We start from the raw sequence: 25691 nt of genomic DNA, 5'->3' as shown, positions 1-25691 counted from the left end.
ACCAAAATGTCTTTCAGTAGGTGAATGGACAAATATACTGTGGTATATCCAGACAATGGACTATTTTTCCGTGTTTAAAAAAATGAAGTGTTAAGCCAAAGAAAGGTGTGGAGGACACTTACATGCATATTGCTAAGTGAAATAAGCCAATCTGAAAATGTACATGCAATATAAATGTACATGCAATATAATTACAGCTATAGGACATTCTGGAGAAGGCAAAGTTATGTAGACAGTAAAAACATCAGTGGTTTCCACAGGTTGGGCAAGGGAAAGGTTGAATAGGTAGAGCACAGAGGATTTTTAGGGCAGTGAAACTACTCTGTAAGATACTAGACGTTTGGACACATGTCATTCTACATTCGTCTAACGCATAGAATGTACAAGAGTGAACAAAAAAAAATGTAAGCTATGGACTTTGGGTGATAATGATGTGCCAGTGTAGGCTCATTAATTGTAACAAATGTAGCACTGTGGTGGGAGATGTTGATAAGAGATGAGACAGTGCCAAGTGTGGGAGTAGGGGATATATGGGAAATCTCAGTACTTTCCTCTTAATTTTACTGTGAACCTAAAGAAGAAAGACCTAAAGGAAAAAAAGAGTACTTTTTTTTTTACCATATAAATAAAACAGTATTTCCTTCTTACCTTTAAAACGAGAAGATATGTGACATTTTGCTAATGTAGTTTCAAAGTATAAATTGTCAGGAACTTCAAAGTAACTGCCTCTTTTCAGTAAAATATATTATCTCTAGTTCAGTGTCTGATTTTGCTGAATCTTCTGATTCCAACTGTCCTCTCAGGCTTAATGTCTTCTCCATTTGGTGTTTTATTTAATCCTGGGTTTCAGTTCAAACACTATACCAGGTGATCAATAGAAAATATGATATAATTGATCCAAATGAATGAGTGGCCCAGAAAATCACCAATAGCTATTTCACTGACTAGTATTTATTTATATTCTATCTTTTTCCCCAGAAGTTTTGAGGAGCCTTTCAGAAAAAAGCAAATGCAAAGTGTAGAATAGAAATAGAAAAACAGGTACAAGGATAAGAGAAGATTAACACAAAAAAAGTCAGCTATAATTCTGTTTTGACTCCGAGTATCCAGGCATCAAGGTCAAAAGGAGAAACATGCTCAGTTATATAGTTTGTAGAAAGAAAAATATTATTTTAGTTTCTTTTCAAGACAAAGTTTTTCCTATTACTTAATTTTGTAAGAAATTTCCCAAGTGGGACTTAATATAATGGCTACTAATTGATGTAATAGGTACAATGTCTTTTGATTCTTTCCTGTAGGAAACTTAAAAAAAAGACGATAGATAGATAGATAGATATAGATATAGATATAGATATAGATATAGATATATAGATATCAGTTTATAACTTGGAAATGGAACCCAGGAAGGATAATTCTGGTAGGAGCTAAACTAATGTGCTTCAACCATTTAAGCCTTTGATGGTCTAAGTGCTTTAACTATCAGGTCTCTTATTTTATTAACCGTTGGATAGTAGCTGTATTATTTGCATTAGATGACAACGGAATTCAGAAGAACATCTTTAAAATATTGAGAAAGAATTTATTGAGAAAAAAATTTTGCAAAATTCTCATATGCCTCTTGCCAGGCTTCTCCACGTATTTGTGCAGATTGTGCCTGGCCCAAAAGTTGAGTGTGCAAGTGGCAACAGAAATGTAGCCTGCAGTCCACTCCCTGAGCCTTTATACCAGAATATGGGATATCTCATTGTAATTAATCTACCTAGAGGCAGTTCCCTGCTTGTGACAGATGGCCCATTTAACATTCATTCTTAATCCTCATCTTGTTTGGCCACCTACATTATAAAGGATGACAAAACTAAAAAAGAATATTACTTGCTATGCAATCAACTCAATTTCCTAGATTTCTATAGTAAGTATGAAAAGATTTTTGTGGATTAATCTGAACATCTATTTGTATTTATTCATTTCCTAAATCAGAAATCAAAGACTATATTGTAACTTTCTCAACTCCCTCTGGAACCAGACAGGGCCCCGTGACCCTATTCTTTATTTCTTCTGTTGAATGCAGATATGATGACTGAAACTGAGGTAGCCATATTACAACCATGAAATGCACCCTTGTCAGCTCTGGCATTACTTATCTGCCAAAGCCAGGAGCTGCCTAGGTCCCTCATTTTCTCCTTTTCTGTAGGAAAAAGAATCCATTTTGTTTACAACACTGCAAGTTGAGTTTTCTGTTTTTACATCTAACACATTCCTTACTGATACAGTGCCATGATAGTAAAATGGGCACCAACAACGACAATATGCTCACTGCAAGTTCATAGTGCTATATAGCTCTTTTAATTCTGACATATCGGATACTCTACTTCTAGCCTGTTCTCTCCAAAGCCTGTTAAAAGTCTATTTTAAGATAATTTGTGTGTGTCTTTGATGGTCAGGGTTTGTTAGAGAACATTTACCAGCAGCATGCGTGTGTAACATTGTTCAGTCACTGTTGAGTCATTAGCTCCAAATTATGCATCAAATACCTCGTAGCCTCTTTTTGGAAGAGCCTTCCCACCCACCCCATCACTTTTTTTCCCCCTCAGATTAAATCACTCCTATATAAATGGCAAGCCTCTTCTATTTTATTCTAAGAAGTAACATAAAGTCATTTAATATAACAACATGAAGGACAAAGTTATTCCCATGGAAGCCTCTGACCTTTCCATGGCACTTTCAAATGTTTATTTTTATAAACTGCTTTGAGAATATCCCTTTACAGGCAGTAGGTTTGGAATTTACATCTTATCCAAGTCCAACAGAATCCATGTTAATAGACTTCCATTCTGCTTTGTTCTTCTATAACATTTCCCCAGAGCTCATCACTGGGCTTGAACCCAAAATTCTGTCCTCTTTTTCCTATACTCCCAAGCACCTGATAAATAGGCAAACAGATTCTGGGGCATGGGTAGCACTGCCAGAAGATGATGCTCAGTAGTCCCCTAGTGGCCTGAAAGAGTTCATGCAGTTTACTGAAATGCTTATTCTACTCTGTGGAGGTGTGAGAGATTCATTAGGCAGCAAGATCATTATGTATTTGCCAATTAGCACCTTCCTTTCCAGAAGGCACAGGAAGTACACTCATAATTCCACTTTGTCTAGGTTTGCTCTAGGTATGCAGTCAGTCCATCCAGCTGTCATAATGTATCATCATCTGAAATTTTGTTTTCGAGTTTGGGATGTAGTCTTCTGAGTTAAAAGACCCTTTAGGAGCTAGTGACAGTAATCCACTTATCTGGAGCAAAGATAAATAAATAAAAATTAAAAATAATTAATAATAAGGATACAGTGCTTTCAGAAGGAACTCGAGGGAAGAAATGATACCTAGATTATGAAGGAATGGAATCAGGGAGGCCATCAAAAATCTGGGCAGCCGCTCTTGTAGATTTGGGGTTGAAGTGATTTGTTTCTGCTGCTTTCTGTAAGGCTGATGCATTTTTGTTTTTTCCTCTCTCTTCACAGATATTTCTTTGATGTTGCATGAATTTGGCCAAACATGCCTTCCTCTAACACTGGCAACCTTAGCAAATGACACAGACCAATCTGTAATTTTTTCATCTCATTTTTAAATGCTAGAGAAAAAAAAAATGGCCAAAAATGACAATGACAATGATAATTATGGGTGATGTTGGTAGTGATGTTGATGGTATTTTTGTTTTTTATTTACTATGGACAATTTCCTGTGAAAATGCCTTAATGCATTTTTAAATTTCATCCTCACCAAGCCCCTGTAATTCCACTTAATGGTGATGAAGATGATACCTAGAGATAATAACTAATTTTCCTAAGTAACTTGCCTGCTAATGAACCCAAGTTACCTGATATCAAAGTGGTATCCCAGTCTTCTGTATAATCAATGGTGGGTTGATATGAGATCAAGCAGGACAAACATGAGAAATAAGTCCCTACCCCTATAAAATAGCAGGGCAATTCTCAGAGAAAAAGTGCTGTTACAAATTACTTAAACAATGCCATCATAGTCTTCTACACATGGCCATGCCTTTCTCAAATCCTCCAGTGAGGAGCATGAAAATCTCCCTCTATTAGACTATGTTTATCTTCCAGTCTTTTTATCCATGACATTCTTTGTTTCCTATTTTCCAGTTTCTCAGAGTTATTTGCTGTTTATAAACAACATGAATGGCCACACCTCTGAGTTCATCATGCAGCCTAGAATGGCCTTTTCTTGTTTTTTTTTTTTAAGTTTATTTATTTATTTTGAGAGAGAGAGAGAGAGTGAGTGAGCACAAGGTGGGGTGAGGAACAGAGAGAGGGAGGGAGAGAGAATTCCATGAAGGCTCCACACTGTCAGTGCAGAGCCTGATGTGAGGCTCAATCTCACAAACCATGAGATCATGACCTGAGTTGAAATCAAGAGTCATATACTTAACCAGCTAAGCCACCCAGGTGCCCTGGAATGGCCTTTTTCAATCTACTAAAAGTTTATTCAACTTCTCAAGCTCAGTCCAAATGTTGTGTCTTTCATGAAATAATCACTGACCACCATCCCCCACAGATGCCTTTTTACTGTTGCCATAGCACATGGTTAATAATATATATGTTTATCATTCAGTTCTATTACATTGATATTAACATCTATAATGTGAGCTTCCTGAAGGTGAACATTATTTTTTTTTAATTTCTATATCCTCAGCATAAAACAAGCACTTAATAAATAAACAAACATTAAATTGGACGGATACTGGTTGAACAGGTATAAATCATGAATTCAATAACCTGTTATTTTATTTACTTACTTATTTGAGAGAGAGACAGACAGACAGAGCCTGAGAGGGGGAAGGGCAGAGATAGACGGAGACACAGAATCTGAAGCAGCCTCCAGGCTCTGAGCTGTCAGCCCAGAGCCTGACACGGGGCTTGAACTCATAATCCTTGAGATCATGACCTGAGTGGAAGCCGGGTACTTAACCAACTGAGCCACCCAGACACCCTGACATGACTTTTAGTCCCTCCATATTTGTGTTTTCAGATTTGAAATTGATATTGCCTGCCTATACTTTTCTGCCATATAATGTATTCAATGTTCTATTGCTAACCAAGCCAAAACAATTTCAAGCTGGTGACCAGAGGACCGTCCCTTTATTGCCATTTGTTTCCCAGAGCAATTTTGTCCTTATTGCACTGGATTCCCAAACAATATTGCATGGGAATTTTCTACAGTGTCCACTGAGAGGTTGGGTATCCCTTAACAATATGAAGAAATATTGTTGGTCCAGAGAGTTTAAGAGGACCAACTTTAGAAAATGGAGTCAGAGTTGTCATACATAAATCATAGTGTATAATAGTGTATACTTTGGAATCAGCAGTAATAACTAGCTCTGGGACATTAAGGTGGTTACATACCTGTTGTATGCCTCATTTTATCCTTTTGTAAAATAAAAATGAAAATAGCTGCTTGTAAGGCAGTTGCACAGATTAGAGATAATGACAATGTACACAATTGACATAATAAGCATTCAATAAATATTAACTATTATTATATAATCTACCACTTTTTCTTCTTCCTTTAGTAGTTTTGTCCTCCAGTACCTCCCAGACCCATTTTACCACTAGGAGGAAGCTCTTTAAATCCTCCTTCTCATATCACTCCAGAATAACTCCATAGCAGAATCTTTGAATCCAAATATTCACTTGAGGAGTGCCTGCGTGGCTCAGCCAGTTGAACATCTGACTTCTGCTTAGCCATGATTCTACGTTTGTGGGTTCGGGCCCCATGTTGGGCTTTGCACTAGCAATGTAGAGCCTCTTCACACTCTCTGTCTCCCTCTCTCTATCTGCCCTTCCCCTGCTCCCGTGCTCTTAAAAATAAAATAAAAAAAAATAGACATTAAAAAAACCCACAAATATTCACTCAAGGTCTCTGTCAAAAAGCTCTTCTTTAGGATGCCCCCAAATAGCCTCAATCTCCTACTGAATGTTCTTAGGGATTATGTAATTTCCTCCTGAAACATACATTCATGAAACCTGTCCATGGTGTTTCATGGTATACTTGAACGTTTTGTTAACAGGAAACTCATTTTCTCCTATGGTACTCCTTCCTTCTTTGGATAAATACCACAATTAGAAACTACTTCTTTAATAGGATGGAAACTTATTTTTCACTGGCTTCTACCCCATGGCCTTTGCTTATACCTAGTTTTGAATTCTGATCCTGCCATTTTTTAGCTGTGAAATTAGGCAAGTTACATACTTGCTGATTTACAAAATGGACTCAATTATAGACGACTCAGATTTTTGTGTTAGTAGTGAATGAGTTGGAGTATATGGAGCTCTTAACATAATTCTAGGAATATGGTAAATGCTAAATATTTGGTATTTATTATTAATATTATGTTAATTTTCACTAATACAGTCTTAAATTGCATTCATTATTTTTAGACTGACTTGGTCTCCATAACAGTTTCTAAGCAAACAGGGAAAAATGTCCTTACTAGGTGGGAAGTAGTTACATAAATACCAGAATCCTTTGGTTCAAGCCCCTTCTATACTAATGCCTCTTTTCTATCATAGAAAGTACTATTTAGTGTCTGGTACTAAGTTTGCTTTTTCTGTGCAATAATTTTCTTTAATCATCCCTGAGTCTTTATAGTGAAATTAAATGAAATCATTCCATTTACAGCAATGTGGGTGGAACTGGAGGGTATTATGCTAAATGAAATAAGTCAGTCAGAGAAAGACAGATATCATATGTTTTCACTCATATCTTGAGAAAACTTATCTTGAGAAACTTAACAGAAGACCATGGTGGAAGGGAAGGGGGAAAAATAGTTACAAACAGAGAGGGAGGGAGGCAAAGCATAAGAGACTCTTAAATACAGAGGACAGACTGAGGGTTGATGGGGGTGGGGGAGAGGGGAAAATGGGTGATGGACATTGAGGAGGGCACTTGTTGGGATGAGCACTGGGGATTGTATGTAAGCCAACTGACAATAAATTATATTTAAAAAAAAAAAAGAAAATGTGTTGTAGTCATCATCTGGAGAAGTTTAGAGTGAAAAGAAGAAGAGGTATGGAAACCAGGTCCTGTAATGAAAAAGAGAAGATTTTAGGGGTGTTTAGGAGCTTAAATTTGAGAGGACATGATACATAGCTTTGTTTAAATGGCTGCCATGTGGTCTTTCCCTAGCAAATCATTGTGTATGGTTTCAAATGTGAGAGCTAGGACTAGGGGCAGGTTTCAGCTCAGCACAAGTAAGACAATGTGAGAAAACAGATGCTGGATACCACTTGCCAGGAATACTGGAGGGTGTCGGGGGGGGGGGGGGCGTTGATGAATAACCAGAAAATTCCACACAACTGTGAGATTCAGTAATCTTAAAAAAACTACTTCACAGAAATCTTGCAGTCTTTCCTTTTTTCTATTGTTTCTTCTTAGTCACAGCTAATTTATTGAAATGTTCCACAAATAATTTATGTCATGTCTTTAGAAATGACTCTTAAGACTGTGCTATGTGTCTGCAATAGGAACGGTCACCTTTGTAGAATTTAGATTCTGAAGCTACAGACTGCGAAGTGGGTGAATGCCGTGTAGATCTGGCAGGAAGATGGTGATGTGAGACACTTGTTTCTATTTCTTGTGTTCCTGAATTACTATTTAAAAAAATATATATATATACGTATGTATATATATACACAGTATATATATATACACATATATGATAGGGGGGATTCACAATGCTTAAAATTTTAACGTTTAAAGCGACTTCCTTTCCTCCAACTTCCATCTACCAGACTAGGTAAAGAATGCTATTTTTTCAGTTCAAACATTTCTCTGTTCACCTGTGGCAAGCCTATTAAAATAGTGCCCACAACATCAGCATTAACCATGTCCATGGATGCTTTATTCTTACAGTATTTGTACATGGGGAACCTTAGTCAGCTATTTCCAGACATTGTCTCTTATAGGCAGCATCCATGAAATTGGCCGGGTTTTTAAAGATAGTGGTAGGACCTATTTATATCTTAGCTTGAGATGACATATCTTTGACAGGAAGGATAAGCAAAATACATAAACACAAACAAACAAACCAAACCAAACCAAACAAACCAACCAACCAAACAAACAAACAAAAACAAAAAAAAAAACAGAAAAAAAAATTAAACCAACAGCCAGACGACCAGGAGTTGTTCTAGTGTATTGTAGTGCTTTTCAATGAATAATGACGGGTAATTTTAAATGTGGAGAAAAGGTGCATCTGATGCCATAAATCTGATGAAATCAGAAAGATAACCCAAAAGGATCTCAATATTGTTAGATTTTATAAGCAGTAAGAGCTGTGTAGGAATCCTTCTGTGAACCACAGAAATAATAAATGCTGAGCCATTGGAACATAATCTCAATCAGCAAGATGCCACAGCTTTCCAGATTTTCTCACAGGGACCTGCTAATTCCATGCCAAAACTAGCAGTGGATTTCTTCCTTCTAATCTCCCCTAATGCCTTATTCAATTATTGTCACTGCTCTCCGACCATACAGTGTCCTTTCAGACTCTTGTTTCCTAACTGAGTCCACCAGAAGAGGCTGAATATCCATCAGGATGTAGTCTAAGACCATAAGCCACCTTGTTCCACATGAAAAGGCAAAAACGAGAACAAGAGAGCAAGGGAGACCTTCAAGGTTTTTCTGGTAACCTCTTCATCTACGGATTACTGGCTGGACGCAAACAGGGAAAAGAGATATGAGGGGTCTGGAATATTACTCTAGTTGATTGGCAAAGGGGTGCTTGTTAGGAGGGAGGAGAAGCCAGCAGGAGGGTGAACTGGGGCATTGCAGTGCTCTGCAGGATGGCGTCGCCTCTGCCCTGGCTGTACATTATTCTATGGTGAGTAAGATTTTGTTTTTTCCCTTCAGCGCTAAGGAAAGTGAAAGCGCACACCCACTGGGTGACTTCTGTACCAAATCATGGAAGAAGCCTGGGTGGTATGGCATGTATTTGTGGTGGAGTATATGAGGGTGGATTGGACAGCCTATTTTCTCTGAGGCTGGGAGTGAGGATCATTGACTGTCTACTCACAGGGTAGAAAATACCCTAGGGAAACTTGAAGATGAAGGCAACTTCTACTCAGAAAACATCAGTCGGATCCTAGACAACTTGCTTGAAGGCTATGACAATCGTCTGAGGCCGGGATTTGGAGGTGAGAGACAGTATCCCTACTAGACCAAACATGTGTTCTCTCCTTCTCCCTTCCTGCTGTTCTAAGACCCAGAGGCTTCAGAAGGATAGCAGAGTGGTAAGGTGCAGGGGTACTGGGAAAGGCCATGTGTTCCCATCAGGTCTCTGCCCCTTCCTCTGTTCGTGAACTTTTATGAACATTATTTGAACCCTCTAAGCCTCAGCTTCCTCAGCTGTAGTGTGGGTGTATGAACAGTGCTTGCTTCATAGAGTTACGTGAGTATAGAGTGAGATTCTCCATGTAAAGCACTTTTCTTAACATTTGTCCCATTAAAGCTATCAAGATGTGTTATTGTTATAGTTTTTATTATTAGAGTATTAACTTAGTTCTCTTGCATTCCTTAAATTCCCCCAAATTGACCAGAAAAAATTCAAAATAACACAACTGGTATGAGTTTTCAGAGTTGAAAAACCCAAGGGTTCCTGCTACTGAGATTGCTTTAGGATATGTTGCAGATTCTGACCATGAGAAGGGACTTTGTGATAAGGTCATTAATTTCAGTCTCCTTAACATCACTGGTGGTAATTGCCCCCATTCTTCTGGTCTAATTTCAGGTGCTGTCACTGAAGTCAAAACAGACATTTATGTGACCAGTTTTGGGCCTGTGTCAGATGTGGAGATGGTGAGTGACTTCTGAGTGAGGAGGGTAGTTTTATTTGGTGAAGGGAGGGCAGAGTCCCAGAACTAACAGTATTGGGCATTGTTACCAAGCTTGGTTCCAGAGTCCTAATACAATATGTGTGCTCATGCTTGGAGGCCATGGCCATTAGAGCAGATTCCTGGCTTAATCTCCCTCACATTTCACTACTTTGCTTGAATGCTTTAACCTAAGGGACTTTTTAAAGTCCTCTCTTCTGGCCACATATCATGCACTGATTTTTTTCTACAAAGATAAGATTTTCCCCATCTTTATGAAGTCCTGGTAAATTTTTAGAGTAGCAAAAAGAAAAACCAACAAAGATGATACGCCATATAAGAGTATATTGAGAATATCTATGAAACTTAAAATATAGATATTTTCTGTGGCACATCCTTCTCAGTATATTTTACTAAACAGTAGAGAGCATCATTTGGAAAGGCTAGTATGTTGTACCTTTTGTGTTACGAATGGACCAGTAGGTGTTCTGGGAACTCTGTTCCAGGTACAGATGGCTGTAGGATTCGTAAGAGAGTATTTATAGTAAGTGGCAATGAAAATCTGAACTAGTCTTCTAGAACAAAGTGTATCATGGTATTTTTTCATAGTTCTCAGGTACTATCTCCCCTTGAAAGTAAAATATAAATACTAAAATTGAAGTAAAAATAAATCTTTATATAGTTGCCTCATTTAATTAGGAAAATGTAACTGTGCATAAGTAGTTACTGGAGACTTTTTATCTTCTGCTTTTTTGAGTTGTCAAGAAAATAAAAAAGCAAGAAGGGAAGAAAAGAAGAAGGAAGCAGTACAAGAGGAAGGGAAAGGGAGAGGGAGGGACAAAAGTAAGAAAGAAAACAGGGAAGTGAAGGAGAAGGAGGAGGACTTTATTTAAGAGATAAATGTATTAGGTCTTGAAAGAAGGGGGAGTCAGAATTATCCTGAATCCTCAATTATTTTACTCTCATATTTTTCATTGACTACTGACTCACCTCCAGAATAAATAATCACAACCATATTATATTATATTATTGAAGTCTGGGGAACACTTGGAACTTCATTTTATGTATGTGTCTCATTTTTAAAGTATATTTATACAGTGGAGATTGGTTATACCCTAGACCATTATTATATGGATATATTATGTGTCAAATTATACTTTGAAAATCTAATCACCACTTTTAATAATAGGTCTCATAAAGGAACTTATAAAGTAGTCAAAGCAATTATTGGCAATATTTTGATATACTTATAAGCTGTTATTTATTATTGACTTTTGCAACGCCCTCACCATAATTCTTAAGATTTCTAATGTTATTTCATAAAAGCTACAAATTAAAACTCAAAGTTCTAATTATGCATACTTAAATGATCCTCTGAGTAATTGTGGTAACATTTGCTTTTATGTTCTCTGAGAACAATATAAAATAATTATGATGTGCAGCCAGAGTACACTTAGCAAGCAAAGTTTGTCTGTCCTTGGAAGTTGATTTCATGGTACCAGGGTTCTTGGAGACACCTTTGAAGGTGAACAAGACATTGAGGGGAATGGTTAGACTAACTGATGGTGGGATGGCCAACACAAAACCTAGACTGTAAATCTTTTCATATTTTTTTTTCTAAGCTAATGAAGGCAAAATTGATAGGCCAACAGAAGGAGAGGTGGATGACTAATAGAAAGGAGGAAGAATGTGGAAGAGGGTAAAGGTGAAGGAGGGAGGTTTGCACGACACAATACTATCTTTTATAATAATGTTGCACACTTTGCGTTTGAGAAAAATAATAATTTACTGAAATCATAGTTTTTCTGATAGGCTATTGTCATAAAAAAGTTGTTTTATTTCTTAAATTTTAGAATTGGGTATATAAGCTAGTGAATCAACTATTCTTAATAAACTATCTCCCCAGTTTGCATGAATATCTTATATTTTTTCTTAGGAATATACAATGGACGTTTTCTTCCGCCAGACTTGGACTGATGAGAGGTTGAAGTTTGGGGGGCCAACTGAGATTTTGAGTTTGAATAACTTAATGGTCAGTAAAATCTGGACACCTGACACTTTTTTCAGGAATGGCAAAAAATCAATTGCTCACAATATGACAACCCCTAATAAACTCTTCAGAATAATGCAGAATGGAACTATTTTATACACTATGAGGTGAGGTTTTCCCAATTCAGTTTCCTCTACCCAAATGATTTGTCCATCATACTAACTCGGAACCATTTATTTCGATGTCCCTAGGCTTACCATCAATGCTGACTGTCCTATGAGGCTGGTTAACTTTCCTATGGATGGGCATGCTTGTCCACTCAAGTTTGGGAGTTGTAAGTTACAAAAGACTTCTGAAAGCCAAATAATGCATTCAAAATATACAGTTATTTGATTATAGTCAGAGACTGGGAAGCAAAAGAGAAATATTACTATGATACTCTCAATGAGATTCCAGGAATATACTCACTTAATCATGTCTGTCAATCTTATAAATAGAGGTTTTAGTCACACAGAGTAAAGAATACCATTAAAGAAAATTTATGTTTGTATTTTCCTTTTTATATGGACAAGATTTGCTTTAAAAAGGAAAAACACAACTAGTCATATTCACTGCTGTTTGTTTAAAAAATTCAGATGCTTACCCCAAAAGTGAAATCATATATACATGGAAAAAAGGACCACTTTACTCAGTCGAAGTCCCAGAAGAATCTTCAAGCCTCCTCCAGTATGATCTGATTGGACAAACAGTATCTAGTGAGACAATTAAATCTAACACAGGTAAGAATTAGACCAACTCATGAATGCAACCCAGCAAGGTGACCCTAATGCACATTTTCAAAGTATATATTTCTTTCTTCTCTGCATTAGCCATCCTCAGCTACGCTTGCTGTTTTGAAGTGATGAGTAGGTTTCTTTAAAATTGATTTTGCAACCATGTGCGTATAAGGACTTGTGTAACCTTGGGATGAGTAGTTTTCTATGTATATGACACAAAGAACACCACCGAAAACAGTGAGCTGATGTATCTATCATTCACTGATTAAGTATCTTTGACATACATTGAAATATGCCTTTGCTTGTTTTCTTCCAGCCCATGTTAATTTAAAGATCTGCAAGATTTATTTCCAGCTGCATTCTTTTTGCATACTGTCAAGAGCAATAATTATGATATATGTGTCTTCCAACAGGTGAATACGTAATAATGACAGTTTATTTCCACTTGCAAAGGAAGATGGGCTACTTCATGATACAGATATACACTCCTTGCATTATGACAGTCATTCTTTCTCAAGTGTCTTTCTGGATTAATAAGGAGTCTGTCCCAGCCAGAACTGTCTTTGGTATGCTTCATTCTCTGGCTATACTTCACCCATCCTCCAGCAATTATTGCTTGTGTATTTTAGGGGAATATTCACACTAGTGCACTTTTTCAATCCACAAAGGAAATAGACTCCTATCTTATTCAGGCATATGTATTACATAAAATGACCCTTATATTATCCTAAGCTGTGTGGTGAATCTACAAAAAATTTGTCTTAGCAAGAATTCTGGCTGGATTCCTGTGACTTTCATGTGCCCTATTAAGGAGGCTTTTTTGTTTAGTTTTAGTTTTTTTGTTTTTTTTTTCTTTTTTAAAATCTCAGGATGCTTGGGTGGCTCAGTCAATTAAGCACCCAACTCTTGATTTGGAATCAGGTCACGATCTCCTGGTTCATGAGTTCGAGCCCTGCGTGGGGCTCAGTGCTGACAGCTGACCCTCTCTCCCCTCCTCCCCTGTGCTCTCTCACCCTCTTGCTCTAAAACATAAATAAATGAGCATTAAAAAAATAAAATAAAATCTTAATTTGCTATTTCATAACTAAGGAAAAGCAGGAAAGTAACAACTGACATGTAAACCCATGAAAACAAAGGCTAAGATATTGAAACCTGATATATAAATTATATCTAATATATAAATTAAATCTTGCTTTTATTAGATTGAACTGTAAAACGTTGCCATTTTTCAAGATCTGAAAATAGTTAAATATAACCAATTTCCCATGGTTCAACATAAATAATGAGCTCCATTTATGATATATAGAATCACTATTAGTTTTGATGGAACAAAATGTAATAAGAGAAAGAGCTGTAACCGAAAATATCATCAATAATAACAAAATCCAATTTTTTCTGAGTTTTCATGATTATAATTTAGAAGTTCATAGGTAAGACCTGAGTTGAACTGAAATCTCAGATGAATTTTGACTTTTTAATTTAGTACATTTTAAAATAGACCTCCTTCTGCAAATTATAAAAGAATATCTATACAATGATGTTGACCATCTTGAAATTACATAAATTCCCCAAGTATAATACAAGACATGAAACTGTTGACAACTCAGTGATGAAATTATTTTCTCATGAGTAAATATTTTATCTTAAAATCAAGCTAGAAATTTTAAAAAATGAGGGACTTAATTTATGTTTACTATTCATACCAGATAGATTTCTTAAATATGATAATAGATATCATCATCTATTCAGATAGACCAGGAGTTCAAGGTTTTTAGTACTTACATGGTAATTACTTGCTGTGAGTTTTCTTAAGAAGTAAACAACTAGAATTATTTGCGAGTTAAGCTTTACAATAAACTAAATCAAATTAAAAAATATTTTTTGATCAACTCCAGTGTACATGCCACTGCACTGGGTACTGAAGGATACAAAAATTTTAATACCTATGACAGTAATTGTCAACAATTAAAAAACAAAAATAACATGGGCGCCTGGGTGGCTCAGTCAGTTAAGCGTCCGTCTTTGGCTCAGATCATGATCTCATTGTTTGTGGGTTTGAGCCCCATGTTGGGCTCAGTGCTGACAGCTCAGAGCCTGTAGCCTGGTTCAGATTCTGTGTTTCCTTCTCTCTCTCTCTGCCCCTCCCCTGCCTGTGCTCTCTCTCAAAAATAAATAAACATTAAAAAAAGCAATAATAACAAAAATTACATTTGCAGAACGTTTAATCCACTGACACATTGTCATTTGATGTTATTATCAGATTCTAAATGCTAATACTGCATTTCTCATTCTTTTTCATTTTAGGGATCACCACTGTTTTAACCATGACCACATTAAGCATCAGTGCCCGGCACTCCTTGCCAAAAGTGTCGTATGCAACTGCCATGGACTGGTTCATAGCTGTTTGCTTTGCTTTCGTCTTCTCTGCTCTTATTGAATTTGCGGCTGTCAACTATTTTACCAATCTTCAGACACAGAAGGCCAAAAGGAGGGCACAGATTGCAGCCTCACCCCCAGTGACAATATCAAAAGCGACTGAACCCTTGGAAGCTGAGATTATTTTGGTAATTGTTTACTTTTCTAATGTTACCTACCAGTTAGGAAAAGGCAGCCAAATGGTGATCACAAACAACTTAGTAGTCCAAAAATACTATTAGTTGAGCACAAGTTACATAATTCTGGTTCTAAGGCCAACTTCTTTTCCAACTTCATAGAAGAAAAGAAACCTGAAGCAGCAATCCTTCATTTATCTTTGCTCTAAACTTTTGGCATTCTTCTTTTATCATCCTCACTGGTACTAGCAGATTCCGTGCTCTCAGAGGAGATGAGAAAATTCTTCTCAGCCTTTAGATGTTTCCTTTGAACAGGTTTACTTCTACCAACTAGGGAGAATAAAGTGAAAAAGAAAAAGTTCCTAATGAAGCTTCAGAGTCTGAGGGAAATAAACAGGGACTCCTATAGAATAGACAATTTTTGTTAGAAATTGTCTGTTTGCTGCTTTATTTCATGAAGGCAAGATGTGAATAATAGGTTCAGTGAATGCTGAGTCATAAGCAAAGTTTTTGATTTACGTGAAAACATTCTCATGTTCATATTTGTATATTAAATGCATATATCCCAACCTGTTCTTATTCAAAGACTTAATAATAAGTGATAAATACCTATAAAATTCAGTTTAGATTTTCTGTTGCTAAGCTCTGGTCCTCAAAGGTTTTTTGAAAAAGAAATAAGTGATAGCATTAATAATTCAAGGGTCATGAATGTGTCCCCAAATTTCAATTTCACATCTAAGTAAATTCTCACAACAGTTCAACTGCACACACTTTTTTTAATGGATTTTAGAACTTATTGACAAATGCAAGTTTTTATGTCAATGCAAATTCCAAATAATAGTTCTTGAAACAAGAAAATTTTGCTCTGTAACATCAAGTACTGCAAACACTTTGAACTAAAAATGTCTTTATAACCAATTCTTGTGAACATTTCCAAATCACAGAACCACATGCAGCCTAGGTAATCCTTGATTAACTTTAATGATAAAAATTACTATGTGTGTTGTACTTCTCATATACTCAGGCATGTATTTGGGTAAAAAGATACTTTCTTATTGAAACATCTGGTTTGATATACTAAGAAACAAGTTTCTTGGTATATTTCTTGGAATCTATTTTCTCCAAGGATAAGATAAAATAAGATATAATTTAAAGATTTTTTTCTTAAATTAGCTCTCATTAAAAAAAAGTTTACCATTCTTTTTACCAGTAATCCAGGCTAACTACCTCTGCTTACAAATCAAAAACAGTCTCAGAGGGGGGAAATGTTAGTTACTAGTTGGTAGGAAAACTAGAAATTGATTCCATAAGTCCTGATATCCACCAGAGGCAGAGGCCATCCCCTCCCCAATAATTTCTCAAAGGTTGAAATATAAAGGAATGCATACTGCAATATAAAACATTTTCAGAATGCTAGGCCATTCCCAAAATTCTTCCCATGACCTAATGCTGTTTTCTTTATATAAATGTTTTGAAAGGCCACAAAAATATCAATTTTATAGCAAAAAAGATGCTACTCTGAAGACTCAGTCCAAAACACTTGAAAATATTTTTTTTAGAAAATATTTTTGAGAATTATTTTGTTTGTAAAAATAAGTGATTATGTTATAAACTGTCTATATATATATAGACATATAATCAATATATGTCCCAATGGCCATATATTATCTTAACATGTGTCTATAGAGAAAGAAGAATTGGTATTTATCAGAATTCAGCTTAACAGTTTTCTTTGAGAAATGCAATTAAAATCAAAAGAGAAATTCATGAAAGACAAGATAAAAAATAACTCAAATTATTTTAAATATGTTCTTTGATCTGATATTGAGATAAAAAGAAAGACCAACTTCCTTATTCAATTCTTTTGGAATATGGATCACTGAGAGGAAAATGACTTCAAATCCTTGGAGAAAGTATAGAGTTAGCATTCCCTATGTCTATTATTTTAAAGGTATAATTTATTAATAAGATGGAACTTAAGATCTCAGGTTTTCATATAAGCTATCTTCTATGATTCTAAAATAGTAACCTATAATGAGCAGGTCCTTTGGGAAGCTAGATAAAAAATGCATTTTAAATCATCTCAAAGTTGACTGCAAGTTGACTTTTTTCTTATGAAAAAATTTATTTCTTAACCTGGTTTCACTTAAAATATTTTAAGGCAATGGAAAGCTGCATTTTGTTTCTAAAAGGCTGGTCAAAGCATAAAAATAAAAATAAAAACCAAAATAAGCAAACCTAACAATGCAAACCTTGTAGGTATCAAAAATAAATATAGATGATTACATAGAACATTTACATTTTATTTATTCATGTCAAACCTTGGGAATTTGCCTTATATAATACAGAGGAACAAACATAAATTACACATTTGCAATTTATACAACACAATGGTATATTATGATTGCCAGGTCATTTTTTCTTTCAAATACCATGACATTTAAAAATGGCTATTCAGTTGTAATCAAAATAACATTACTTGAGTAATTTGAACATTAAAATAGCAAACCAATGTGGTGAGGTTGAAGTAAAATTACGTGCTTAGATATTTCATGTGATTCTAAGTTTATATTTTAATGTCCTCATTGCTTTTCACAAGAAACTAAGAATGAATATGGGAGAAAGTTTATCACTTTGATTTTGACCTTGAAATGTAATATAATAATGGCAAAGAAATTCAGGAGTTTTAAATGTAGTACTCAAACCCAAAGAGACATCTAAAACTAAATCCTCAACAGTGTTCTGTAGACAAATGATCCTCCTGGTTTTAAGGCATTTGGAAGTAGATACTGGGTTTTCTTTCCTTCTTCTTTTCTTTCTTCATTTCTTCTTTCTTTCTTTCTTTCTTTCTTTCTTTCTTTCTTTCTTTCTTTCTTTCTTCTTAGATTTTGAGAAGAAACTGTCCACAGCTTCTTTCTTGCTTATATGGTATCTTCCTTATTATTTTTATCTGGCATGCTCTCTTGGGATTAGAGAGTTATTCTTATCTTCATGTTTCATTAATTATTATGTGACTAGGGTATATTTATTTTGTGTGTAAGACCAAGTTTGGACCTCAATCAATTTTTGGATTTTTTTCTAGTTTCCTTGTTATTTTAAAGGTCTAAGCCCTCATTCCTATGTTCCTAAGAATGAATTCCCCCACCTATTGACACATCCAATGTGGCTTTTCTTCTTCACAGGAGGTGTGATATTCTTGGTAAATTATCTACAAACAAAATTGCCCAAAATTTCATTAGCCAGGACAATAATTATATTTATACTGATTATGCGGTTTATTCATTTATTTTTTTTCTTTTCATCTGGAACCCATTTATTGAATACCTATGTATTCATTGAACTATTCATACCATAAGTACTTGTTAAATGTTTTTATGTTCCATATCCTTTGTAGAATGCCGGGGATACATTTAGTGATTGACATCAATAGGGCCTCTTCCCTCACAAGCTTCTTGTTCAACAGGAAGAAAGACAAACCAATAAGCCATGACAAAACATTGTGATAAAGGTTGTGGTTAGAGATGTGTAGTGGCTAAGGAAGAGCCATGTGAGAATACTAACTCGACTGGAGGGGTCATGATTCTGAAAGAAGTGATGCCTAAGCTGAGATAGAAGGATGAACCTTGTCCTGTTCTAGAAACACTAAGTCAATTGCTAGAAACTTGGGCATAGAGAGGAAAATAAGACATTATGTCCTTTTTATAATCCCTTTCAAGATTGGGATGATCTGCTTAGCCATTATTATGTTTCCCTCCACCTATGTAAAGAGATACAAAGCATATAATGAAAGATTTGCCTCCTGCATTCCAAATATTGCCAAGATTTCTTTGAATACTATCATTACTCTGTAGAACTAAGGGTTAAAGTAAGTTAATGAGAGACTCTGAGTCCCTTCACCATGGTTGTGCTATTGCATAAGTTATAGAGAGGGTAGTGTGGATTAGATGAGGGATGTAGGTGGTTAGTTCTTTCCCCATACCCTCTATCAAATCCCCATCCAATATTTCCTTCTCTACCCTCTAAGCATTCCAATATGGTTTGTAGACATGTGCCCCACACCACTAACCCACCAGATTGCTGCCAATAAGCTGCTTCTTTATAGAAATTCTGGAATCGTCTCTGTCCCAATTCTACCAGCTATTACGTAGATGCAAGAAAATTTGATGGAATTTTTATTTCTTTCATAATAATTAATATAATAGTGGGGTTTTTTGAAATATCAAGTACTAAATGTTTTCAAAAATGTTTTCTCTTGGAGTGCCCGGGTAGCTCAGTCGGTTAAGCATCTGACTCTTGATTTCGGAGCAGGTCATGATCTCACAGTTCTTGGGATTGATCCCCGCATCAGGCTCTGTGCTGAGTGTGGAGCCTGCTTAAGATTCTTTCCCTCCATCTCCCTCTGCTCCTCTGGCACGTGTCACCTCTCTCTCTCTCTCTCTCTCTCTCTCTCTCTCTCACCCTCAAAAGTATTCTCTCTTATATTTGTTGCCCTGTTTGCTGGTTCTAAAAACAGATGCTTTGTTTGTTCCTTGAGTAATGCAGCCCTGGTTAGAATCTCTCTCTTGTGCGGTAACCCATTGCCCCCTCCTCTATAACATATTAGATTCACTGAACGTCATATTAAAATTGCCTTAACCACTTTCCAAATGTCTTATCCTTACATCAAATAACTGATTGTCATAAAGTCCACTTTGACTCAAAGTACCTTTGCAATGTGGCATTACTTAAAACAAAGCAGTACTCTATAAATACCCAGAGCAGGATGGCATTCAGCAGCAGGGGAGCGCTGGAAAAATTCAAAACCACAGGTGTTCCACTCAAAACAGTGACAGCCCCAAGCTGAGCCCTCATCTGGACTCTGACAAAAACCTATTTTACCATCAGCTGAAGCTGCTGGGCTTACAATAGAGCAGGCGGGGCCTGATGCAAACCTGTATCTTGAATGGCTTGCAAAATTGGCTTTCTTTTCATTTCAGAAATTCAATGTGATCTTCTAAATCGTAGTCCAGTTTTCTGTATTGCCAATTCCCAATTATGCAGGAACTGATTGTCCAGCATGTGGGTTAGCCAGGCCTCTTGCATTTCCTTGAGCATATCGTATTTACTTCCTGCTAGAAATACCCCCCAATCACTGCTAGGCAGTGAGATAGCTGTGACTCTAAATCAGTGATACTCAGCAGTAAGACTTTTCTCCCCAGAGAATATTTGGCAATGTCTGGAGATATTTTTGGTTGTCACAACATTGGGGAGTGGGTTGCTGCAGGTATCTTGTGAGTAGAGTGCAAGGATGCTGCTCAACGTCTCATGATGTACAGGACACAAGAAAGAAGTATGCGACACAAAAGGTCAATAATTCAGTGGTTGGGAAACCATGCCCTGAACCTTAAAGCTGATGGGAAGAAACCACAAAAATGATTAAGAGTGTGATTGGTAGCATCACAGGCACTGCCAGTTATTGTGTGAACTTCCTGCTTAAGACTTCATTTGTTCATCTTTAAAATGAAAATAATACTATTACCTTATAGATTTTTTCTAGGAATAAGCAAAATAATGCATGCAAAATGCTGTGCAGTGCTTGTCACTGGTAAGCATTTAGATATGGTACTTACAGTATAATATGAAACAACATACTAAAATATAATGTAAAACAATCATAAAACTTTTTGTTTTCTCCTCTTTGCCTGACTACTCTAAGAAATTCTGGAAATTTTTAGATTTTCATTCATTTGTTGAATCAGCATTTGCTTATTAAGAATATATTCTGTTCTATGCACTGGCTAGGCACTGTGGGACACTCATACTTAAGAATAATATGCCCTGTGAGGTGCCTGGGTGGTTTGTCAGTTAAGCATCTGACTTAGGCTCAGATCATGATATCGTGGCTCATGAGTTCAAGCCCCGCATGTGCTCTGTGCTGACAGCTCAGAGCCTGGAGCCTGCTTCAGATTCTGTGTCTCCCTCTCTCTCTGCCCCTTTCCTGTTTGCAATCTGTCTCTCTCTCTCTCTCAAAAATAAATAAACATTAAAACAATTTTTTTTAAATGAAGAATATATGCCCTCTACCAATAAGTGGATTTCATGTCAGGAAAGGAGATAAGGCACAATAGTGTTTAGAAGGAAGAATGTAAGAACATGATAATAACTAAGGCAAAAAGTATTCTCTCTAATATATATATATATATATATATATATATATATATATATGTAAAATATCTATCCATCTATCTATAAATCTATCAGATAAATATATCTTACATTTTCTTCCTCAAATTCTTAACAAAAAGAAAAAACTTAATTCCTAACTTTAAAGATGGAAACTTCATTTAGTAGGTAAGTAGTATATGTGGAATTGCAATCCAGGGCTCTTTGACTCTCCTGTCTTAACTCTTCAGCAAGCCTCCATAGAGATTGTTTGGAGAACTAGATGAGGAAATGGCAAATCTTTAATTTCAAGGTAATGTCATTAATTTTTTCATGGTGTTTGGTCTTGAGTGATGTTGCTTAACGCTGGACAAAAGTCATTTGGTAATTCTTATTAAGTTATGTGTGACAATGCCAAAAGATTGACAAATACCTTTTTGCCCCACAGCTCTAAAGAGGGGAAGATAACACAATGCTTTATATTTTTATGGCAGATTATGTTTTATAATCACTTTTTTGTCTCAATGAATTTTTTTTATGTCTACCCTGTTTCTCCTTAAAAAAGAAATGAACATAGGCAATGCATGCCATTAAAAATCAAGGTGAGTTTAAAAAGAGAATCTGCTTTAAAGGCTTGCCCTCTTTCTACTCCATCACGATCCTTAGAAATTTTACTAGAGTAAAATTTTTTAGTGTTCCGTGGATCTGGGAGGAGGATAACTCTTTTTGGAAAATGCAACAGTAATACATTTTGCTCTTTTATGTGGAGAATATTTCAATAACATACTCAATGGCTGAAAATTCCAATTAGAATCTGAGATACACAATAGAAAGCTCTTGAAAGAAGTTACTGTGTTTATTTCCTAAGACAGGCAGCATACACTGAGACCAAAATACCACTACTCTGGTCCTATCCTCATACTGACTGGTGACCCTGAGCACAGTAGTCCTTATTTGTCACATGTTTTTTAGTAGAAAGTGTCACTTATTTCCTAAGGTCAGCAGACTGAAACCTCTACTATTTTAAATTATCTTCTACTCCCAAGGCCTATGATTTATTTAATTCTGTCCGGAATACCTAGCTCAATTCTGCACCAATACCTAACAAATAAAGATACACACTTTTCCTTGAAATTCACCATGGGCATGAGAAATAAAACTTGACTATAGAGATTCATTTTTGTTTTTGGTGAAGAGAGAGATTTTCCCACGGTCTCTAAAAGCACACTGGGCTTGAACTGTCAATGATGTCTATTATTATTTAGATACTCAGTAAATTCCATGACAAATCAAACAGCAAAATTCAGGAGAGGAAGATAAAGAGAAGAGGTTCTTGGAATTGTTGTTTCTCACACTCCAAATGTCACCACATCGGCAGGTCACTCTGGTCCTGTGGCTCAACCAGCACAAGGGAGGCAGCTGCCTCATCCTGTTGCCGCGGGGTTGCTGGCTAAAGCCACAGGAGTCTGCCCATGTGAGTAACATACCCTGCCAGGCATCAAAGTGGTGATTTTGCTGCCAGGGAGAAAACAAGGCAGTTTTACAAGAGCAGAGATAATGTACAGCAAGTGTTCGAAGGCAGACCCAGTGACGACAACCTGGCCACAAGGAGAGTGACTATTACAGGATGTAGACAGGAAAAGATACAAATCAAAGGAAGATTCCCTAGTCTCTAACAGTATGAAAAGATGCTAAAGCAAACAGAATTAGAGTCTCTGAACTAGACCCAATACTTCAGAGTAAAGACAAGAAAATGTGGGGATGATGAAACAAGCATTGAAATTGACCAGCATAGTTTATTACTAGTCACCATAGCTGTGCAACTATGGACGAGGCATTTTCACCTCCACCCTCTGGACTTAGACTTCTCACCTAACAATTAATATGCTAAATATCTCTTTCAGGACAAAAAGTAGTTGTCTCATGATTTCAAATGATAAAAAAGAACATATAACAATTCTGAGGTCAGTCAGTGAATCATTTTTTGGTGACTTAGAATGGAGGGAGACCAGTGGAGAAGTTCTGAATGGGAAGCAGAAAGCTCTCAATATAAAACTTCTGGGCTTAAGAGCCAATTGTATTTCAAGGAATGAACAGTCATCCCATGCAATTTAAAGGTATTGATACTTTGCCACTGGCTTTTCACATATACAAGCACCTTAATATTTTTTGTTGTTGTCATCTCAGCTGGTTCAAATTTATGAATGTGTGATGATAAAGATGTAGGCTAGAAGAATGATATCAACTAACTGAACTGCTATATTTTCTTCTTTTTTAATGTTTGTTTATTTTTAAGAGACAAGAGTGCAATCAGGTAAGGGGCAGAGAGAGAGGGAGATACAGAATCCAAAGCAGGCTTAAGACTCTGAGCTGTCAGCACAGAGCCCAATGTGGGGCTCGAACCCACGAGCCATGAGATCATGACCTCAGCCTAAGTTGGATGCTTAACCAAAGGAGCCACCCAGGCACACTGCTATATTTTCTTATATTAAGTAATTGTCCATATATTCCAAAGTGAATTCCCCTCTCGTTGCCCACACTCATTGCCCTATAGGCTTATGCATCACCAGCAACTTCAAGTGGCTAGATAAGCCTTTGTAACACGGTTCATCTCTTCCTAATAGCCTAATGCTCAACACAGTTTCTGGGATGTGGAATATGCTTGGCATCAATTTCTGTTGGATTAAATTATAGGATGTTAGATAGAAACAAATCATTTTTTTAAACTTAACACTTTCTTGGAAAAGTAGCACTATCAAGTACTATTAACAATTTGCTAATATTTTATCTTACATAATAAGTAGTCAATAAATACCTGTCAGTGATGAAAAAGTGAATAACTAAGTAATCTCTAGTCTTTTACCTAGGTTGAATTTTATGTCTTTTCCCTACAGCATCCTGATTCCAAGTATCATCTGAAGAAAAGAATCTCCTCTCTGACCTTGCCAATAGTTCCATCCCCTGAGGCCAGCAAAGTCCTCACTAGGGCTCCTATCTTACAGTCAACACCTGTCACACCCCCACCACTATCTGCAGCCTTTGGAGGCACCAGTAAAATAGACCAGTATTCTCGGATTCTGTTCCCTGTTGCATTTGCAGGATTTAACCTTGTATACTGGGTAGTTTATCTTTCCAAAGACACAATGGAAATGAGCAGCAGTGTTGAATAGCTTGCAGCCAGGATAACTTCTATTCTATAAGTTCTCATTTTCTAATTTTTAAAAATAGCATTAAGAATTATATGGATGCTTTTCTGAACATTGAAAACCTGTAACACATAGCTTTGAGTAAGCATATTTGGGCCAAAAAGCAATAATGTTACCCCTCAAAACTGGAAGTTGAATGTTGTTGAAAACTGACTTTTCTATATGTTAGAGGAAGAATTTGTATGAGAATAAGATGCCCTGAAGATGAATTTGCCAATCTTTGTCTTTCAATGTTCAATATTTTAATTGTCACTGTGAAGAGCATTAACCACAAAGATAAAATAAGAAATGCTAATACTTCCAAAGGTTGCCTTAAAATATGTTTATTTTGGCTTAGTTGTCAAAGAGTACACAATATAAATAGTCTAAATATTTATCAATAGGTTAATACCAGCATGTTGAAGGCCTTTGTGCTAGTAAAATGGTTTCCAGTGACATTGTTAAGCCTGTATTGAACTTAGCCATTTGTTTTTAACCTTGCTGTGCTATTTTACCTCAATAAATACATAAAGTATGCACATGTATATCGCTTTAATTAAGCTGCAATACAGTGGTGTTTTATCTCATTAGGAGTTCCTTTAAAAATAATATGCTCATCATAATTCCATGAGATTGTAGAAAAAAATGAGACTATAAGAAAACTTTGTTATATTTTGACTGTGGTTATATCTCATATTTTCTACCTTTTTAAGTATGCCACTAAATAAAACAAAAAAAAAAAAACATGGTTCCCTGGATCTGGTTAATAAAGATAGGGAAAAAGAGCTTTCTCTTAAATATGAAGAAATGAAGTGGTTACCTCTACCCAATGTTAGGGTCCCCAGTGATTCTGACAGGTAGAAGGTATGGGACAGGCAGTCTCAGTCATCTCGCTCTAAACAGAGTTAAGTTTGTATTCAAAGAGATGATTTTTCATGTCTTTCCTGCTTCACTCAACATGCTTTCGGTTGTAAGATGAATAAGGTCTGAGCATCCAGTGTATAATATGATAACTAGAGTACAGCACTATATTACATAATTAAAATTTGGTAAGAGAGTAGAACTTGAATGTTCTCGGCAAAAAAAAAAAAAAAGGTAAATATGTGAGGTGATAGATACATTAATTGACTAACTCAGTGGGGAGAATCATTTCATAATGTATTCGTATATC

General features: G+C 36.1%; 1 protein-coding gene across 1 annotated transcript; it reads left to right on the top strand.

Annotated features, from left to right (window-relative positions):
• The first annotated feature begins 8850 nt into the window (after window positions 1-8850).
• GABRA6 (gamma-aminobutyric acid type A receptor subunit alpha6) lies at window positions 8851-24649 on the top strand. The gene is made up of 9 exons (XM_042959935.1): window positions 8851-8888; window positions 9083-9201; window positions 9795-9862; window positions 11813-12033; window positions 12118-12200; window positions 12502-12645; window positions 13056-13208; window positions 14947-15206; window positions 24230-24649. The coding sequence occupies exons 1-9, from the start codon at window positions 8851-8853 to the stop codon at window positions 24503-24505; spliced, it is 1362 nt and encodes a 453-aa protein (XP_042815869.1). The 3' UTR covers window positions 24506-24649.
• Window positions 24650-25691: the final 1042 nt, after the last annotated feature.

The sequence above is a fragment of the Panthera tigris genome, chromosome A1 (genome assembly GCF_018350195.1).
Source record: "Panthera tigris isolate Pti1 chromosome A1, P.tigris_Pti1_mat1.1, whole genome shotgun sequence".
Taxonomy (NCBI): domain Eukaryota; kingdom Metazoa; phylum Chordata; class Mammalia; order Carnivora; family Felidae; genus Panthera; species Panthera tigris.
The sequence above is the reverse complement of the archived record's forward strand: the minus strand, read 5'-3'. Positions and strand labels throughout refer to the sequence as shown.

Excerpts from the sequence above, each read along its gene's own strand:
- GABRA6 (XM_042959935.1), top strand. The coding sequence starts at position 8,851 with ATGGCGTCGCCTCTGCCCTGGCTGTACATTATTCTATG. Across the intron at positions 12,201-12,501 it reads TCCACTCAAGTTTGGGAGTT|ATGCTTACCCCAAAAGTGAA; the intron begins GTAAGTTACAAA and ends TAAAAAATTCAG. Across the intron at positions 12,646-13,055 it reads GACAATTAAATCTAACACAG|GTGAATACGTAATAATGACA; the intron begins GTAAGAATTAGA and ends GTCTTCCAACAG.